At 36.2% G+C, this 18912-nt stretch overlaps 1 protein-coding gene across 7 annotated transcripts in view; it reads left to right on the top strand.

The window, feature by feature from the left end:
- Positions 1-18912, top strand: part of LOC116778669 (obscurin) — a 76698-nt gene that overhangs the window by 3689 nt on the left and 54097 nt on the right. For 3 of the 7 annotated variants that reach the window (XM_061529591.1, XM_061529589.1, XM_061529590.1), the window contains exon 4: positions 16136-16254. In XM_061529591.1, the coding sequence (XP_061385575.1) occupies positions 16136-16254 (119 nt within the window). Of the gene's footprint in view, positions 1-11318; positions 16047-16135; positions 16255-18912 lie in introns of those variants that run through there. The other 4 variants (XM_061529586.1, XM_061529585.1, XM_061529588.1 and 1 more) reach the window with 2 other exon arrangements.

The raw sequence follows: 18912 nt of genomic DNA, 5'->3' as shown, positions 1-18912 counted from the left end.
TTGGGTTAATAAATTACATTGTATAATTTAACAGTCCTCCTTTTTGTGTCTTTACATCATCAAATCTTCCTTTGAAAAGAGTTTCGGGACGTTACACTAAACGGAGACATCATCCAGTTTTTTCAATCAATAAAAGAGCTGCCTGTGAGTAGTTCTGTACGAACTCGTTCACAAGCGTCTTACTCCTAACCCAGCTAGTGAGAGATAAATAATGATCATAAGGTGCAACGTACCTGGAGGACTCGCGAATCATTTGACTTATTATTTGCTCATTTATGAACGTATGTCTTCAATGGCGATAAACATTATCTATTTGCCCTTCGAATGTAAGGTTTAACTGCCTCTTATAAACTACTAGGTACCCACCCCGGCTTCGCAAAGTCTCTTTATAAAAAATATAAAATAGTTAGCCTATTTAATTTTGAGAATTATTTAACTTATATTATGATAACTATCAAATGGTACGCCCGATTTATATGATTTAAAAAGTAGTTTACTGATGTACGCTCGAAAACGAAATAATTTATTTTGATAAGACTTAATACCGTATTTATGTGAATAGCTAATAAATGCTTTAGGAATGCCAATTTATATAAGTTGTAAAATGTATATAGTTATAGACATATGCCACCGCGGACTTTTCTGTAGACCTATATAAGATACACAATTCGACCATATATTATTTTGTTATATCTCAAAGGCTTTAGGCAGCGTTTTCGTTAAAAGTAAATACAAAAACTTACCAAATTATATACAGAAACTTTCCTCGTGAATCACGCTATCGAGTGGTGATAACTGTTTGATAATCGCTGCAGTAGTTGTTCCGTTTATCGCGAACAGACCGACAGACGCGGCGAGGGAGTTTGTTTTATAATATGTATTGATTTATGATTCTATCTAACCGGAATCTTTAATATACCAATGTGAGAGAATAAGTCGGTAAATAGTGTTAAACCACTTCCCCTTTCAGAACATTCCAACTCAATAGACGGAAGTATTTTAAAACCATGCATGTTAATTTCCAATGAAAATTCTTTAAATAAATTAAAAACTTTACGATTTTTCCGATGTTAATGTATTTCTTCGATTAAGTTATTTTAAAACATGAATTCCCCTATTTGTTTATTTTAAATAGAACAAATTTTTGGGTAGACCGGTCTTTAAAGTCCAGACAGAGGCGTGCACAGAGACTTGGGGCAGGGTAAGCAGAAATTGTTTGAAAAGGAAACAAATTTTCATCATAATTTCCACCTCTGAAACATTGATAATGTTCGGGCATAAAGTGACAGCAGCCCGATCAGAACTAGCATCTATATAGTTTATGAATCTCTCAACTGCCTCTGAGCCACGAAACTACCTTAGAACGAGTACGAGCTGTTCATCAGCGCTTTATGAAAGTTATTTAAAGCGGAACATCCAGCGGAGATCCGAACATTCTTATTATTATTATGTGAAAACAACAAACAAGGAAAACCAAATAGCTTATTTGTGTGAACACGACCTGCCGGCTTATTATAACTATCATAATACTGTTTATTAAAACGAGTAACTTTACCTTTCTTTTAGTTAAATCTAAACTGGCCACACACCTTCCCTTTGTAATTATTTATATTTTATCATCAAACGGCAACATTAAAAATGAATTCCTAATTAATTTCGACAAACCCAGACAGACAGTACAGTACAGAGCTATAATTTTCCATAATTTGTTAATAAAGTCACCAATTAGTTAACTAAAACTTATTCACTTTCGCTTAGAAAGACAATAATAACAAAATGGCGATAAAAATATTTGAACGATAGATTAAAAAGTCAACTCAGTTTCTATGACGTGATCAACGAGTAGGGTTAAGGAAGCAGTGCCTCTCCAACACTAACACATGCATAGTTTGTGCACACACACATGCAAATGTTACCTGCATGCAACACGAGAGTTGCAGATCGTCCTTGAGATTACTTGTAAGGAATGTATGCACCGAGTAGTTGTGCATACGGCCGCTCTGGCTGGGAAGCGGCACTAGCCGCTAGCAGAATCGAAAATGTTAGTTTTTAAGTTGATAGTTAGGCACTTTTACCAAATCGTGAATCAAATGACATATTAAATGTCTGTAATCATTCGTATTCCGTTATGTGCACGCCACTGAGTTCAGATGACATAGAGTAGTTTTATACTAATCATTAGATTAATTTTCTGAGACTTAAAAAGTAAAAACAAAGAATCTCTGTCATCAAGCCCCGTCTGTAGAACACTGTATCTTAGTTGACAGCCGTCGTGTGTTGCGGAAGATCTCTTTAGTGTTATCTGGGCTATTAAATGATTATCATATTTTTTTATATTTCGTCGTGGGCAAAAGGTCTCACGACCCGCCCAATGGTGGGAAAACAGTGTTGCCTATCGACACCTCCTTTAAAAGGGGCGTTACATTCTTTTATTTCAAAGGCGGCAAACGAGCAGACGGCCTATCTGATGGAAGATTGTCACCGTCGCCCATGGACATGTGTAACATCAGGGATGTTGCAGATGCGTTGCCGACATTGATTGTGGGAGAAGGAGAGGAGAGGGTGGGAAAAGGGAAAAGTCAACCGGCTCTCTCACTCATCGGACGAAACGCCAACACAAAAGACTACTTCTGGTCGATCTTCTGTGCGAGGGTCGTACTTCCTCGGTGAAGACAACCCATGTTAAAGCTGTGGTTACTTGACCACAGTCCACAGCTAAGCTCTACCACCTATAAACACAAGTTGCCGGCCATTCAATTATCGTTTCTCTTCTATCTTCAAAAACGCCATGTTATCGTTTCTTAAGAGAAACTTAACAGACAGTTTGCGTTTGCTGGAGGAAATACCTTTGAAACAGTACTGTTCACGAACACTGGGGAGACATGCGTGAGAATGGACATCCTATTGATGACGAGTGATAAAAAGTAGTCTTTGGTATTATGGCAAACGACTCTTGGGAACACGACATTATACAAAATGTAAAATACAGAGAAATAAACAAGTGTCATAGCTCGTTTTTGAAAGTAGTAAAAAGATTCAAATTGCTATGCGGGTGCAAAGGGAAAGTCTGGAAATGTGGCACTGCAATGAGTTTTAAAATACTACAGGGTTTGTTAGCGGTGAACCCAATCTTGTCTTTCTGCGGTAAAGTCAGACCAAGTTATCACGAACCTATTCAGAGAAACTGAGTTAAGGACTTCGATTTCAGATACAAGTTGTGGGCGACTTTGTTCCGCCACGTAACGAGAGGTATTAGGAAGGCAAATTTGGAAGGTATGGCCAGTAATCTCGCTAGCTTTACATGTATGCTGTCACTAGACATATCATTGATAAGTGAAAGAAACGGTGGCACCAAAGCCTTCCTGACACCAACATTTAAGACCATATTTTCGCAGTAAGTGACGTGCCGCGTGCCGTGGCATTGCTGACGGGAATCATACTCTTTTTAGAAATATTATAGGTCTTCTAAATGACCAGTTTTATCGCCTCATATCGCGTAAGTAATGGGCCGTATATTAATGTTAATGTTTATAATCTCCTCAGCACACTCAAAGAGCAAAATTGTGTTCACATTCATTACAAACTGTGGCACACTTCGCACCATTAACACGTTTTATGCCAGTCGTTCATGTAACGTTTTAATGTACAATGGTCCCGGCGTTCTTCATGTTGTAAACATTTCGTCAAGTAAATACAACTACGCTAATACTACGTTATGGCTCCCATGAAATCTTTTTAATCAAATGAAAAGTAAAACACCATTAGTCCTTTAGCTATTTGATTTCTTAATATGCAGGTTAGCAGCAACAAAAAAATATATAAAAAAATTATAACGGTTTGATTGATTGAATTATTAGAAATCTTTATTGTCTATGAAGGTACCTATTATCTGTATATTATATATATATATATATACTACACTTGATGTATATACATTTATAAATAGGTCTTATAAAGAAGACTTTGTATACAACACGTAGCAGATTCCCCAAGCATCACCTACCGCGAAATTACTATTTTAATTGGCCGTCATGATCACATACATAGATCGTAATATATATATTTTTATTATAATTAATTTCCTCTCGTACCAAAATATTAAAATTACTACATATAATGAGATCTAAGATTTTCGCGAGTATTCATTTAAATGAAACTAGTATTATTCGGATTTACTACGCGGATTTTATTATTTAAAAACTACATAATCCCAACGTTTCGGTTACTTTGCAGCAACCGTGATCACGGGCAGACGAGGTGCTACTTATAATATGGGGTTAATATTTATAATAAGCCACATTCTATTAAAATAACCACAATAAATTAATTAATAGTAAACTGTAGATAGATTATATGCTTGAAAGATTATAATTTTATGATCAGGTACTTCAAAGATTCCGTATATCATATTTATTTATTTCAAAGTATATTCTGGTGGTTCCATGCCAAATCGCTGGTTATTTTGGTGCACAGCTTATATAGTTTTCACATGTTTACTTAATTATCATTTCATGATGGGTTATTAAGATAAATAGCATCTGTTGGTGGACCAGTGAACTAAATTATTATAGACATCTGTCGGGAGACAGCTGAACTAGGTTGTGAGAAGCGATATAGTGTCGAGTTATTTTTGATTCAAACCTTAAGTCAGTATGTAGTTGCATATATTTTCCATGAGATGGCGCTGTTTAAAACTATAGAAAGTCCTTAACAAAAACCATCTTTACAATAAATATAAAATATATATATATGTTTTGTATATGTATTTTTTACCAATCCCAATCCAACTTTTCACACTCGTGCATATATTTTTTGTTTCAACCAACATGTCTCACATCACAATAAGTTATTTCGTCTGCAGCGTCGACTTATTTGGGCCTATAATATTGTATTAACTAGTTTTCAGGTGATTTGGTGACTCGATTGGCAGAATACTTGTTACTTTGTAATAGCAATCCAAGCTCATAACAAATAAAATCTGATCTATGCACATGCATGCATATTATTGGTGATCCAAACTAATGATAGTTCACATTATTATGTATTTCATTCAAGACTAGTATTATTTAATAAAATGAATAAACTATTTTAGTTCTGAATTATTTCTTTTATAAAATTACGTATCTCGAACATCTTTATGACTTGTTGATAAACTCAGATAATTACAGAATTTGTTGTCACTTGTCATAACATCTGTCACTGATGTTTTAAATGTTACAATTAGTCTTCCTATTATTCGATTCATAGATTTTTTAGACGGCCTACTTGATGGGCAGTAGTGACCGTCGCTCATTGAAATCCGCAATAGAGATAATGCGGATGCGTTGCCAACCTTGGTTGTTGAGGAAAAGGGAGGGGTGGGAATAAGAAATGGCAGAAAAGGGTGGGAATAGGGAAAGGGCAACCGTCTCTCTCACTCATCGGATGAAACAAAGCCACTAAAGTTTACTTCACGCCGATCTTCTGTGAGAGGGTGGTAGTTCCCCGGTCGAGCCGGCCCATGTTCGAGCTGTAGTAACTTGACCACAGCTAGGCTCTACCACTTAAAGAACTCTCTACTAGTATTTTAAACTCTCGACAATACCATAGGACATAATACTAATGATATGACAAAATAAATAACTTCATTTCACGTCTAATTAATAATTTTATTTCCCACACAGTAAACTGAGTTTACCTTTAGAAGTTAAAATATAAAGATAAAACTGCACTTTTTATCTAAAATTACACGTAGGAATAGCATTGATTCGGTCGCTTTTAATACATTTCTTGGACTTCACGCACTAGACCAGTGTTACATTACAATAATTAGGTTTCTAGTTGCAAGTTTCAATAATTAAACTTTATTTTAGCATATGTTGATCGTGAGTTAGAAAGAAAGCGAATGAAATCTTGAGAATCATTAATTCCTTTAAATGGTTTGTTGACTTGATTTAGGAATCAATCAATTATCAATCATTTGAGAATCAATAAAACCATTCAGAATAGCACAAGGACCACGTTCCCAATCAAAGAATTACCACGAACAAATTTTTCTGATCTTAGGGATGTCTCCGAATAGCTTCCTAGTTTATTTGTCTTTCCTTCTACTATTCTGTTTCGTATCCTGGGCGCTTCTTACTTATATGTATTATCACGTAGAATCCAAATTGTCATTCTTATTGATGACTTCATTTGTAACCACAATAATTTCACTCAATATAATACAGCACATCATCACTGATTAAGTATTGTAGCTTTGGTAGCTTTGACTGATTTTTATCTCCTTACACCCAGCCGAAAACTAAGTCACACAAGGGAAGTTAAGTTATCGGGCTATAGGCGGAAAAACATTACCATCTAAATATATTAGAAATATTAACTATGGATTATCGATTTATGCAACATGTACAAATAAGTATAGTACATAGTGATCTATGCACGTGGTTACAGTCTGTTGATTTTTCCTACCGCTAAATCAGCAGTATAAGAAGCGGATCTGTCAACTTTATTTTATAGGGTTATATCATCTGAGATGGCTATCATACTTATTAGTGAATCGATTGTCTAACTCATTCTGTTGACATCCTTAATATTGTTAAAATACTTCATACTTGATGTAGCATTCAAATACTCAATTTACGTAGTGAATAGTAATATCAACTTATTTTTATAAAGTAATAACACTCAGAAAATATATATATCCGTAATATTATAATATTTGCTAGGAAATATTAATTTATCTTCTTTTAAATATCACTTGTTTGTTTTATAAATTTAACAAATTGTATAGCAAACGGTAGAAACGTGAAACGTAACAAAATGTGTGGCATATTGAAAACACGTTGAAGTGCTGGATCTACAAACGATTCAGTCACACAGTCAGCTCTCACAGCTGTACAGAGCTGTTATATGCGATAGCATATTATTTTATTACTAGGCTTATTTATAACAGAGAATCTGGATGACTTATTGCATTTAAAATCTTTATAAAACCGTCTTCTTGTCTCGACAATTGACAAGGAAAACTTAAAATAATATATTGACATTGAAATAAGTCACGTTGCATACAGATGTATTCGTAGCAAATGTTTTGTTATCGGTTCTCATTTCCGTTCAGCTCGGCACTCGGCAGCAGGTCGCCAGCACTCCTCTCCCGCGACTAATATCAAAGCTAATCTCAAAGCACCCGAGACGTTTCCGTTGTGCTGTTCGCCGCGGCAACACTCGTGTTTCTCAGAAAATCGCATATTATTACAAGTGAGCGCGGCCCTGAACTAGTTTACTAATAATAAATACGTGCTCGAAATAAAACAATTTTGTAACTTATTGACCTTTTGTATTAATAGTTTTGTTTTGTCTGGAAAATACGAACGAATTTTCTAGAAAGGATCACTTGATAGAAGTCATATTCAGTACTTAGCAGTTTCACCTCGCTGTCTATTTTTTTCATAGAATGATTTGATATCAATGAAGTCCTTAAGGAATTCACGTTTAAGTCTCAGAGAACTCGAGAATATAACGAGTCCCATAAAGCAAATCGTCGCAGGAATATTTCAAAACAAAACGTAATATGTAGGACGAGCTATAAATCCATAAACAAATTAAGAGAAACGCGACCACCGTTTTGAGAGTAACATCATTTACTCGCGTCGCATTAAAATATTTATCCTGACGTGAGGAGCTGGAGCTTGGTTATTTTGGTTTCCTTTGAGAACACGCACCTGACGCGCCGCGGTCTTGGTTTTCGTAGTTTGATCGCTTCGATCATAACATCAATGTAGAAGCAATAATAATTCTTTTATTTTCTAATACACGTAGGATGATCGAAAAGGTAGATAAAATCCTAGATTATAACGTGTTTACGAAACATATTAGACTAGATTTAACTGATATCTTAGGATGTGATATGAAGGTAGAGTGTTTGCTGTTGGAAAACATTAGTTGCCGCTAAAAATACTAGATACCTAAAGCGGAAACTTTATAGAGAATGAGAGGAATGTTGAAAACTTGTTACGATAAGTTGTGTGTTTGTCCGTTTATTAAATATAAGGTTCAATTATTCTTTTAATATCCACAATGGTACCTATGGCACTCGCTCTTCCATTACTGGATGGTATTCATCTCCGTGCACCACAATCAGACACCTGCCATGTCTGCTTGTGTAGTCTTCTGAGCATCGATGCGACAAATCAAAGGGCTTGTAATAATTTTGGATGCGGCCCAATACGCGCCACGTCTCGATGCATCGGCTTTTTTATTATGATGGATGTGCAGTCAACGAGATGTTATTTGTGATAAACGCAGACGCTAGACCTGAGATTCAAACATTTGTGATTAATTTATTCATGAATCATGGTAACGAGCCTTCGCTGAGTTGGCACCGCACCCTTCAATAGATTAAGGTTTTTCTAAACAAAACTGTATATTTCGTTTAGTGTCTTGATGGGTGTGTGCGCTCTATCACTTCTATCAATGAACCCAGCTCTCTTTTCTGTGTTATAATAAGTGTTGCTCCGATACAAATCACACACAATTTTTGTATAAAAAACTATTTCATTCTTTCTAATGTTGTCAAAACGATTTGTTAATTTAATTTTCCTGTGTACATACATCTATTTCCGCATGTAAAACAAGTTTGCGAACAAAACAATATGTAAAATGTATTCTAAATTCCCAGTAAATTTTAAATAGGCGCACTAGATTTAATAGATTCTATATTCGCGGCTCGCTTCTTTCTTTTTGAAATTCATCCAATTCGATAGATTATCTCGCTCAAAGGAGTTTTTTATTTATCTGGAACAGAGTCATACACGTCGAGACTGACAATCGACGTGTTTTTCATCTTGTTTGATGCTGAGCAGCGTTCGCGTCATCATCAAAGTTGGTGTACGCGACACAATAAGCATTAGAGACCAATAAAGTTGATAGTTACGATGCCAATCAAACTGCTACGAACGTTATAGTGTCGTTGACTTCAAACAATACAGAAACATATTGTTTGTAGTTTTGTTTACACCGTTTCTGAGTTCCCATATTAGATTTCATTTTTTTTAATTATAACTATTTGATAAAATTTATTAATACATAAACAAAAGACTATGGATAGTTTTTGTGCATCCGTGAGGTCAATGCCTGTCATCAAATATTCCCTTTTATTATAATGAACAAGTCATTCCGGTATCTGTCATCGTCGAAAAAAAAATTTCCCCAAATTTTCGTTTGTGGAAAATCGCGGTGAGTCATGACGGAGATTTGTGATAGCGAAAATGTTCATCTTTTTTGCACTCCGTCCGATTTTCCGAAGAAGTCATAAAACACGCCGCGTAAACATATTAGTTCTGTAATCGAGGAAAATGTTCTAATAATTTTCGATACCGTCCACTTCGTTACCTATCAGACCGTTAGATTTGATGCAATATACTTTGATACTTTAACGATGGCACCAATGACCGAACATCTTTACTGTAGAAAACTTCGTGATGATAGCTTTAATTCAACATACCTACTACATGTTTTAAATTAAAGAAATCACTTGTACAAAAAATTTACTATATATTATTAAAAATATTCTCATCGTAATAAACAATTTCGATGAGTCATTTATATTAAAGAAAAGTTTTAAAAGACGTAGTAATAATTATGACAGCGACGTCCATGAGTCCGTTGTCAAGTTATTAAGTGCTCTGTTTGTGTGACAACCGAGTCAGCGTGGGAATTAATAAGAAATATAAAAAGTATTTAAAATAGAATGAGTCGATGGGGCGGCGGGAGGATGTGATGGCTTCCAAAGAATTTCTTTTTTGCACACCTGAAGATGAACATATCTATACATTATGTAGCAACATCTCTTAAATACAAGACGTAAGTTGCTGGACTAATTTTATTCTATTGTATATTTTTTACAGAGACTAGAAAAATTATGTTTTATTCTTCTGTTTTCTTCTATTCTTATCGTCTGTTTTAAGTAGAATTCAAACCTTTGCCTTATTCTGATGTTAAAGCTAAATTATTGAAAACTTTCATTACCATTTATAATAAAAGTAGACGTTCCTACAATCCTACAATCTTAATAAATATCACTATAACACACGTTAATAAGTCAATAGTAAGTAACGTTTATATTAGATCGATATAAAAAAATATTAATGAAAATAACATTATAATTAAATTACGTTCATTATAAATTATCATAGTATCTGGTTTATAATATTCTGTGACATATATCGTTCAGGCGGCTGTTTGTATACAGATTACTTTAGGGTGATAATTACACTCGATAGATAATTCTTAAGGAAAATAAAAATTACATATAAAATATCTAAAATAATTAAAACAAGACGAAGATCGTTGGAACTTTCTCGAGCTGGTGAGAGTCAACGCAAAAATAACCGTAGTTCGCGGTCACTTGAATCTTGAAGGCCCCGAGAGAGATTACTAATGATCTCCGAGGTCGCCGTTAATTTCTCCCAAGCCTCTCCGGAGCCCGACACTTCACGGCATCACTCATTTATAATAAGCCTGTTTTCATTGACATGTTTCATGAACATTGGCCATATCGAATCAACGTTTTTATATAGCACGTACCCGTTTTCAGTCGGCGCACGGACCTTGCTTGCAAGGAAAGAGCATTAGAGGCTGATTAGAATATATGCAAGCGATATATCATAATCTGAACATGACTTCTAATTCATCACTGGACTTTGTTTATCATGTATTTATAAACGACGTGCGTTTGTTAGTTTTGGCGAATGTCCTACCGAGTGTCAAAGTTATTTATTATAATCCCATCTCAAGACAAAGATTATTTATTTTTAATTTATTGTCTGTGAACAATGGCTTTGTTTTAAATGAAATTTTCAGGAAGCTAAGAAATCATTCGTAATCTGTGATAATTTTTTTCATATAATAAATAAAATCCAAAGGGTTTTTTAATAATAATAATAATAATAATAATAATATAAAAAAGGGAATATATATTGAATATTTTTATCAGATATTTATAAGACTAAGTTAATTATATAACTTTAGTTGTTCGATTTCTGACCGTTTTGTTCAAAATATAATGTATTCAGCGACAGGGAGAGTTATCTCCTAAAAATTCAAGGTGGCTTTATTTCCACAATTGCATTTTCATTGCCACAATTACATTTTATCGTAACTTGTTTGTTAACATCTTTATATTTTAGTTCAAAATTGTGTCATATTATTGCAAAAACAAATACGTTTCTCCTTATGATATAAATAGCTTTTAACCGTAACGAAGTCGCTACTCACCGTCTCACTGAAAGGTGCGAAACAAAACGCCTAAAACTCAGGGCGGCAGCGTCGCTCCCACAGTCGCTTCCGAGCCTCCGATACAGACGCACGCGCACACAACCGAAGACGAGAATACTGATATTATATTTTGAGTTCGTGTTTTGAGCCGGTTTTATATAAGTTTGTAAACAAATAATGTTATGAAGACGTGATTGTGACGTATCGAGATGTCTTTCTGTAGAATAACGGGCCGCAGTCGAGGCTTGCCCAAGCCTAATTACTTTCCGCTCCTCGCACCGATCTCTCCCGCTGATGCGAAACGATGCTGCAGGATAACCGGGAAATCGTATGGGCTACCTTCTCATCATTACATTCCAGTCTTACTCACAACTCGTTCTACTAAAACGAAATGTAAAATAACAAATGTGTCCGGCGAACTCGGACCTCATCATTATTCACCTGAAATAAATTATGGAAATAGGAAACACGAAATGCTACCAGACTATCGATATATATTCCCTGTTCTGGATGGTTCTACTGAGGCTCAGCGATATTTGATGGATATGCTTCTCACTAAGCAAATTGCAGAAGAAAAGCGTTACGTGTACACTGTCGACGAGAGAAGGTGTAGTTTAGTTTTTTCTGCTCGTTTGGAGGCAGCAGTGAGGGACGGCGATGTTAGAGATGTAATGCTGGCAAAGGATTCAGATACAGTGCTCATTAAAACAAAACAAGGACGTAGTGTTTCCATGGATTTTAAGGATTTTACTGAGGATGTCGAAATCTTTGAAGGCGAGGGACCGAACGCGGAGGTCTTAAGACAAAGAGAAGCTGAAGAATTAGAAGAGAGAAAAAAGAAAAGAAAACGAGCTGCAGGGTTATCATCGATGAAGAAAATATTTGAAAATAAAGAAAAGTTAGAGGAAGTGCAGGAATTTGAGGAGATTAAAATGCGACAAGAACGTCTGGCTAAAAAAGCCAAACTGGAAGATTTCAAGCACGAAAAACATGATATCAAGACGTACTCTTGTGATAAATTCGACTTACATCATATGCGTTCTAAATCGAGTATACTCTCGTGCAGTGGCGATTGGAAGGATCAAATGCAACCTCTCCCTGAATCGTGGGACTGGGACTTATTTGAAAACCAAATGACTGGTGAAAAGTTTAATTCTAAAATTACTAAATTGCCATCGCCCATACAGATTACACCTCACCATTGTGATTCCGAAATTTATGAAGTCGATAAAAATATTAGTGATGTGTCTGTTTCCTTAGACAATGTACCCTGTGTTAATCCTTTAAAACCGGTAAAAAATAGACCTTCTGAAGCAGTAATTAACGCAGTTGCAAATTTGCCCTCAGAACGATTAACAGAGACTGCAAATATAGCAGAAAGATTACTGGAAGTCAATAAATTAGATATGCTTCCTACTCTCGAAAATTTACCAGAGGTTGTGAAGGGTATTAAGAAGGGCAAAAGGGAGAGAGTTGCAAAAATATCAGGGCTTACATTGGATATAGATAAAGCAAAGAAATTTATACCCGGCCAACATATAAATACACCACAAGGACCGGTGTTTGTACCAGGACAGACAGTAGAAACACCTTTAGGACCATTATTTGTACCGGGATTAACTGTGAATACTCCAGCTGGACCTGGACTTATTCCGGGGCATATTATAGAGAATGAAAATACTTGTGAGCCATTCTTCTTAGCCGGTCAAGTGTTACAAACAATTAATGGTGAAGAATTTGTTTGCGGACAAACATTAAAAAGTAAAGATGACTCATGTAGATTTACTGAAGGTCAGACCGTTATAAGCGAGGAAGGTTTGAAATTCGTTCCTGGAAAAATTATAAATAACGGATCTGAAGAGTTGTTCGTACCAGGACAAACAATAATGACTCCCGATGGAGTCCAATTTATACCCGGCCAAACAATATCTGAACATGATAACATAATTTTTACTCCAGGTCAAAACGCCAAAATTAATAACGAGTGGCAGTTCGTACCTGGTCAAGCAATACATCATGATGACGAATTACATTTCGTGCCCGGTGCAACATTGTCAACGCCAAACGGACTTAAATTCGTACCTGGCCAAACAATTGAAGTAAATGGTGAAACAACTTTTGTTCCCGGAATTACAAGAATGAATAAGAATGGGTTAGAATTTATTCCTGGTACTACAGTTGATACTATTGAAGGGCCAAAATTTATTGAAGGTCAAATTATGAGTACGGATAGTGGCGAAAAGTTTGTACCCGGAAAGACTATTGTACAGGGAAATGGAAATGTTGAATTTTCGATAGCAAAATCAATTGAAGATATTACTTTTACGGAAAGTATGCCAACGGGATTACCTATTGACATTAAGACGTGCTCACTGTCCGAAGAGTCTTTATATGTTTTTGGCCACATGGTGCAAACAACTACAGGTATAGAATTTTATCCAGGGTCCAAAATTCCAAAATGTGAAGGTAAGGTGGTTCCTGGTCGTCTGGTAAAGAATGAAGAAAATCAGTCACGTTTTGTTCCAGGAATGATGGTGGAAGGAATTTTCGTGCCTGGTCAAATTGTTTTTACAGAAAATGGTGAACAATTTGTTCCTGGTCAAGTTGTAGACACAGTGGATGGTCCTAAATTTGTTCCTGGTCAAGTAGTGAATACTAAAACCGGCCCTAAATTCGTACCAGGACAGACAATACATACAATTGATGGGCCTAGGTTTGTACCTGGACAAATAATAGAAACGAAGGCTGGGCCTACATTTATTCCGGGACAAGTTATATCTACTGAGGATGAGGGTTCGCGATTTGTTCCTGGCCAAGTAGTTGATACTGAAGAAGGTCCTCGTTTTGTTCCTGGTAGAGTAATAGAAACTGACGATCAAGGTGTAACCTTTGTACCTGGGCAAATAGTACAAACCCCGGAAGGTTTGAAGTTTGTAGCTCCTGACTTGATTGAAGGAGAAGAAGGTCTCGAGTTTTCAGTACAAAGTTTCGTCGTTACTCCTGAAGAATTGAAATTATTAAAAGTAAAAACTAATCCCAATGACACAACTTCGACAAAAGGAGAGTTGACTATTGACACAAAAATGTTAAGGCAACTTTCTGAAGCTGGAATGTCCATTGGAAGACAAGTACCTACAGATCTGCCGGCCATAAACGTGGTATTAAACCAGACCAAAAATGCTGAAGCATTAAAAGCTTTTGTAACAGACTTTGGATTAAAAGACGACGTAGCAAATCAATTGATGGAAGTAATAACTTCCATAATAGAAATGAGTGCTCATTTAAAATCAGAAATGCACGGTAATTATGGTGAAAATGGTTCTGTGGCCGAAAACAGGAAAGGACGTAGCAATAAAAAACGTTCAGAGATACAAAAAGACAATGATTTTTCTGGTGACAAGGAACATAATATACATCAAGAAAAGGTTAAAAATTCTATTGCCGCTGCTGTATTGGCTGCCCTCGTTACTGCGGAGCAATTCGAAGAGTTTAATAATAATAATAGTAAGGAAAAATACAATCATATTCTTAAATCAATTGACACGATATTAGGTAAAGCTATAGATGAAGATTTTGTTACTGCAATGTTTAAAGTTCTTCAAACAGAGGAAGATAAGGAAACACTGTGTGAAGAAATACTTGAAAATTCGAGTTATTCAAAAGTAGAATTAATTAAAATTGCTGTTAGTAGCATTTCAGACAAGAAACCGTTTACCGAGGAGCAGATTATTGATAGATTCGCCAAATTTTTAAGCACTGAATGTGAAGTAATAGGGCCCGCTTTCAAAAACATAACCAAAAATGATACATGTTTGTTACAACACGTCTTAAGTCGAATCTCAGACTCTATTTCGTTCATCAAATCAGACAATGAAGCGGCAGAGACACTACAAAAAGCTATCGTATCAGCTGTACAGGAGACGAGCAGCAAAAACTTGGAAACAATACTTGAAGGTTCAGATAAAGAAAATCTTAAAGCTATCATCGTTCAATCTGCGGGACTTGCAAGAGTCCTTGGAATGAATGATGTGTCGAAGAAAATATTAACAGCTTTAATAGATGATAGTTATTTAAATAATGTCACTAGTGACAAGACATGTATGGATGTTTTAAAGAGATTAACAGTAATGCGAAAACTCGCTGAACAAACACCAAATCTTCACGGTACCCTAGAAAAACTTGAAAAAGACCCATCATTAGCACGGACGGATCCAAAACTGAGAGACTTAGTTCTGGAAAGTGCAGCTCTTATGATTGTGCCAGAAGAGCCTCCTTTGATGACATCAGAGGACGTCCCATTAAGTTTGCTACAGCCAGAGAACAGTCTCGCAATGGAGGACTTCTTATTTCAACGTAAAAAACACCGGGGGGCTCTTTTAATCATGAAAAAGGGACTGCAAGCAGTCGTCCCTAGGGAGGCGAGTCGAGCCGTGCTAACTGGACAAGTTTCATACACAGTTTTGGACGAAAATGGAATACGACATTTTGAACCATTGCATGTATTTTCTGCTCTTAATTTAAGTCAACCTACAGCACATAGATTTAGCATGTACAGTTGCCCAGTCTTAGACGATAACGACGAAGATCTCCAAACATTTACCGGCTACTGTAATATAAGTACAAATCAAAGAATAACCAAATTGGGAGGATATAAAAGACACAGCGGTGTTAACATCGATAAAGAAAATTCGCGACGCAATAGTTACCTCGAAAACACGCCGACTTATAAGAGATATCAATCTAGATCCCTCACGAGATCGAGATCCACATGTAGTCGAAGTCCGCCGAAGGTAATGCTACGTGAACTTTAACGTGCACTTACCGCTCTTTATAAAAGTATTACTTGAGCGTATCCATGAACCGTTTGGTATTGTTACAGGTGGACGATGTCGTGGTCGCGACATCCGACTACACGGCGACGACTGACGAGGAAGTGTCTCTTAAAGCTGGAGACATTGTTGAGGTTCTCGACACGAAGGCCGTTGCCGGCGGATCAAAGTGAGTCTAATTCATTTAAAATAAAACATAAATCGCTATGTCTCTTTTAAACTCTGACCTATATTATGGGTTTGCTGAAACCGTTTGCTCCTTGCTACATCGTGTCCTAATTGCAGCGTACTGTTCATAAATATATATTTAACCCGGCGCACGCACGTCTTGTGTAACTGACGCTATGCTTTTTAACAACATACAAACACACTCACTATCGATACATATATTACCGCTAACCTTTTACTGTGTCCAAAAAAAAACATCATCTCATTGTAATTATTTCATAAAGATGTATTTTTGACTTATGAATATGAAAATTCTTAAATAAATCCTCGACGGATAGTTACTATAAGAAACTTTTAATACTATATGATAAAGTCGAAGAGTTAAATTGAATATCCTTCCCTTGAATCCCTGTCTATTAATATAAGAAAATAAACTGAAGTATTTGATCTTTGGCCTTTATAAATTAACAACTCAAACTCCAATGAAAATAGAAAACTGGTGGAATGCATTTTATTACACGATGCTACGGACAACGATACATTTTATATTTAGACGGGTTCATTGCACTCGGTTACGTTACTTTAGCGTCTTGTGTTCTCACTTACCCCTTTCTCCATCCTAACCGTCACGATGTAACAGTCATCACGATCGACATCATCATTTCCATCATCGAATGCTCATCACAGATGGTTACGTAATGAGATAAATTGTTGATGCAGGTACAGAGGCCGTGTGTATAGATACGAGAATCATTTTTTCCGGTCCAAGGGTCCCGCACTGGACTATGTGTTCAGTGTCCCCACTTACAAAATGTATTATTATTGATAAATATTGTTAAGGAGTGAAGAAGACGTCCGAGGAGGATTCTCGCTGTCATTGTATATATCTCGCTTGTCGGCAATGTTCAATATAACACATTTGTTGTATCCGCCAAATAAGTGTTGTGATCCGTTTCATCATTGCTGTCTGTATACTGTAAGGTTTTGAAATCTTTGTGCTTTCATATCGATTGTATCACATAACAGACGTGCAAAGCTATGTATCTAATAAAGACAATAAAAAATTTTGACTTTCTATTTGTTACTGGACACAGAACGTGATCACCTGACGTATTTTAATATTATTAAAAGTCGAATTCATATAATTTGTACACAAATTGCACAACAAAGAAGAAGAAATAAAGTAATTGCCAAGACATAGGAGACGGTTAAATTGGTTGTATAAATGTATAGTTCCTTTATCATTTTATGTACGTATACAAAGTTTTAATGGACTCTTATACATAGTAGGTACTAATATACATACAAACAAACATACACATATATTCTTTTTTTTATGAGAAATGTGGCAAACGAGCAGACGGCCTACTTGATGGACAGTAGTCACTGTCGCCCATAGACATCCACAACATATCCCATGTTGCGGATGCGTTGCCAACCTTTGTTATTGAGGAAGAGGGCGGGTGGGAATAATGAAATGGCGGGAAAGGGCAGGAACAGGGAAAGGGAAAGCGGCTCTCTCACTCATCGGACGAAACGCAACCATAAAAGGCTACTTCATGCCGACCTTCATGAGAGGCCGGTACTTCCCCGGGTGAGCCAGCCCATGTTCGAGCTGTAGTAACTGACCACAGCTACGCTATACCACCTCACCAATTCAAAACATAAAACACAACCTTCGTTTCGGTCTTTGTCGGTAAGAGCTCATTGTGTTTCCCAGTTAAGAATCAGTATTTATAGCCCAGGTTATTTTAGTACGAAGATGGGAAACGAAAATAATTGTCAATTTTATAACAGTTATATAACACCTGCTGGCAATGAACACATGACTCAGAGGAATTTGTATCAATTCCAATTGATAAGTTGTCTGTCTATTATTCCGTCATGTTAGTGGTGGGTTGGGTCACTTTTGACACGAAAATAGACCGAGCAGATAGGATGCTAATGTTTGAACACTTAATAGTTTAAAGTTATCTCAATATTTATAAGATTATTAACAACAATGAAGATTGATTCGAAACCCTTGGAAAATTTTGATAACTAAATAAATACACACAATTTATATGTATATATATATATGTTTTAGAGAAAATATAGTATCTAGAAACAGATAGATGTTAGTATAGCAAAAGGATTTAAGAGCTTGTAATAGTGCTTCACTGGCGACTCGCCAAACCTAAGGTGCTTCGGAGAAGTGTCATTTGTATAGGTGCAGGAACTTTCCACTTCAACAATACAATGACCTGCCGCCAGATTACCACGCTCGAGTTCTCAAACCAAGTTCTGTCCTCTACAAAAATATCGATTGTATTTCGATTAACTAAATAATAATAATGATCTATCGAGGTGTAAAGTTACTCGATCAATACTGAATACTGTCACACTCTCTGTGAAGCAGTAAAGATAACTTGAATATGTGTAGAATTAGAATTGACCTGAATTTAAAAGATCTCCCGTCTCGCGTCACATGTGGCGTGTTCGCCATTAGCTGCTTATTCTGATATATATTCAAATCGACAAGCTGACATGCCGTCACGCCGGCAGGCGGCTCGGGGTGCTGGAGCGAGTGGAAACTGTGCCGCAAGTGACGTCGGCCCGTTTCTGGGTCAGACTGAAATAGAGCACCTGACGAAACTTGGCCAGTAAACTTGAAAGTTTA

The sequence above is a fragment of the Danaus plexippus genome, chromosome 6, assembly GCF_018135715.1.
Source record: "Danaus plexippus chromosome 6, MEX_DaPlex, whole genome shotgun sequence".
NCBI classification, from domain to species: domain Eukaryota; kingdom Metazoa; phylum Arthropoda; class Insecta; order Lepidoptera; family Nymphalidae; genus Danaus; species Danaus plexippus.
Note: the sequence above shows the minus strand (reverse complement) of the source record. Positions and strands in the feature narration are given on the sequence as shown.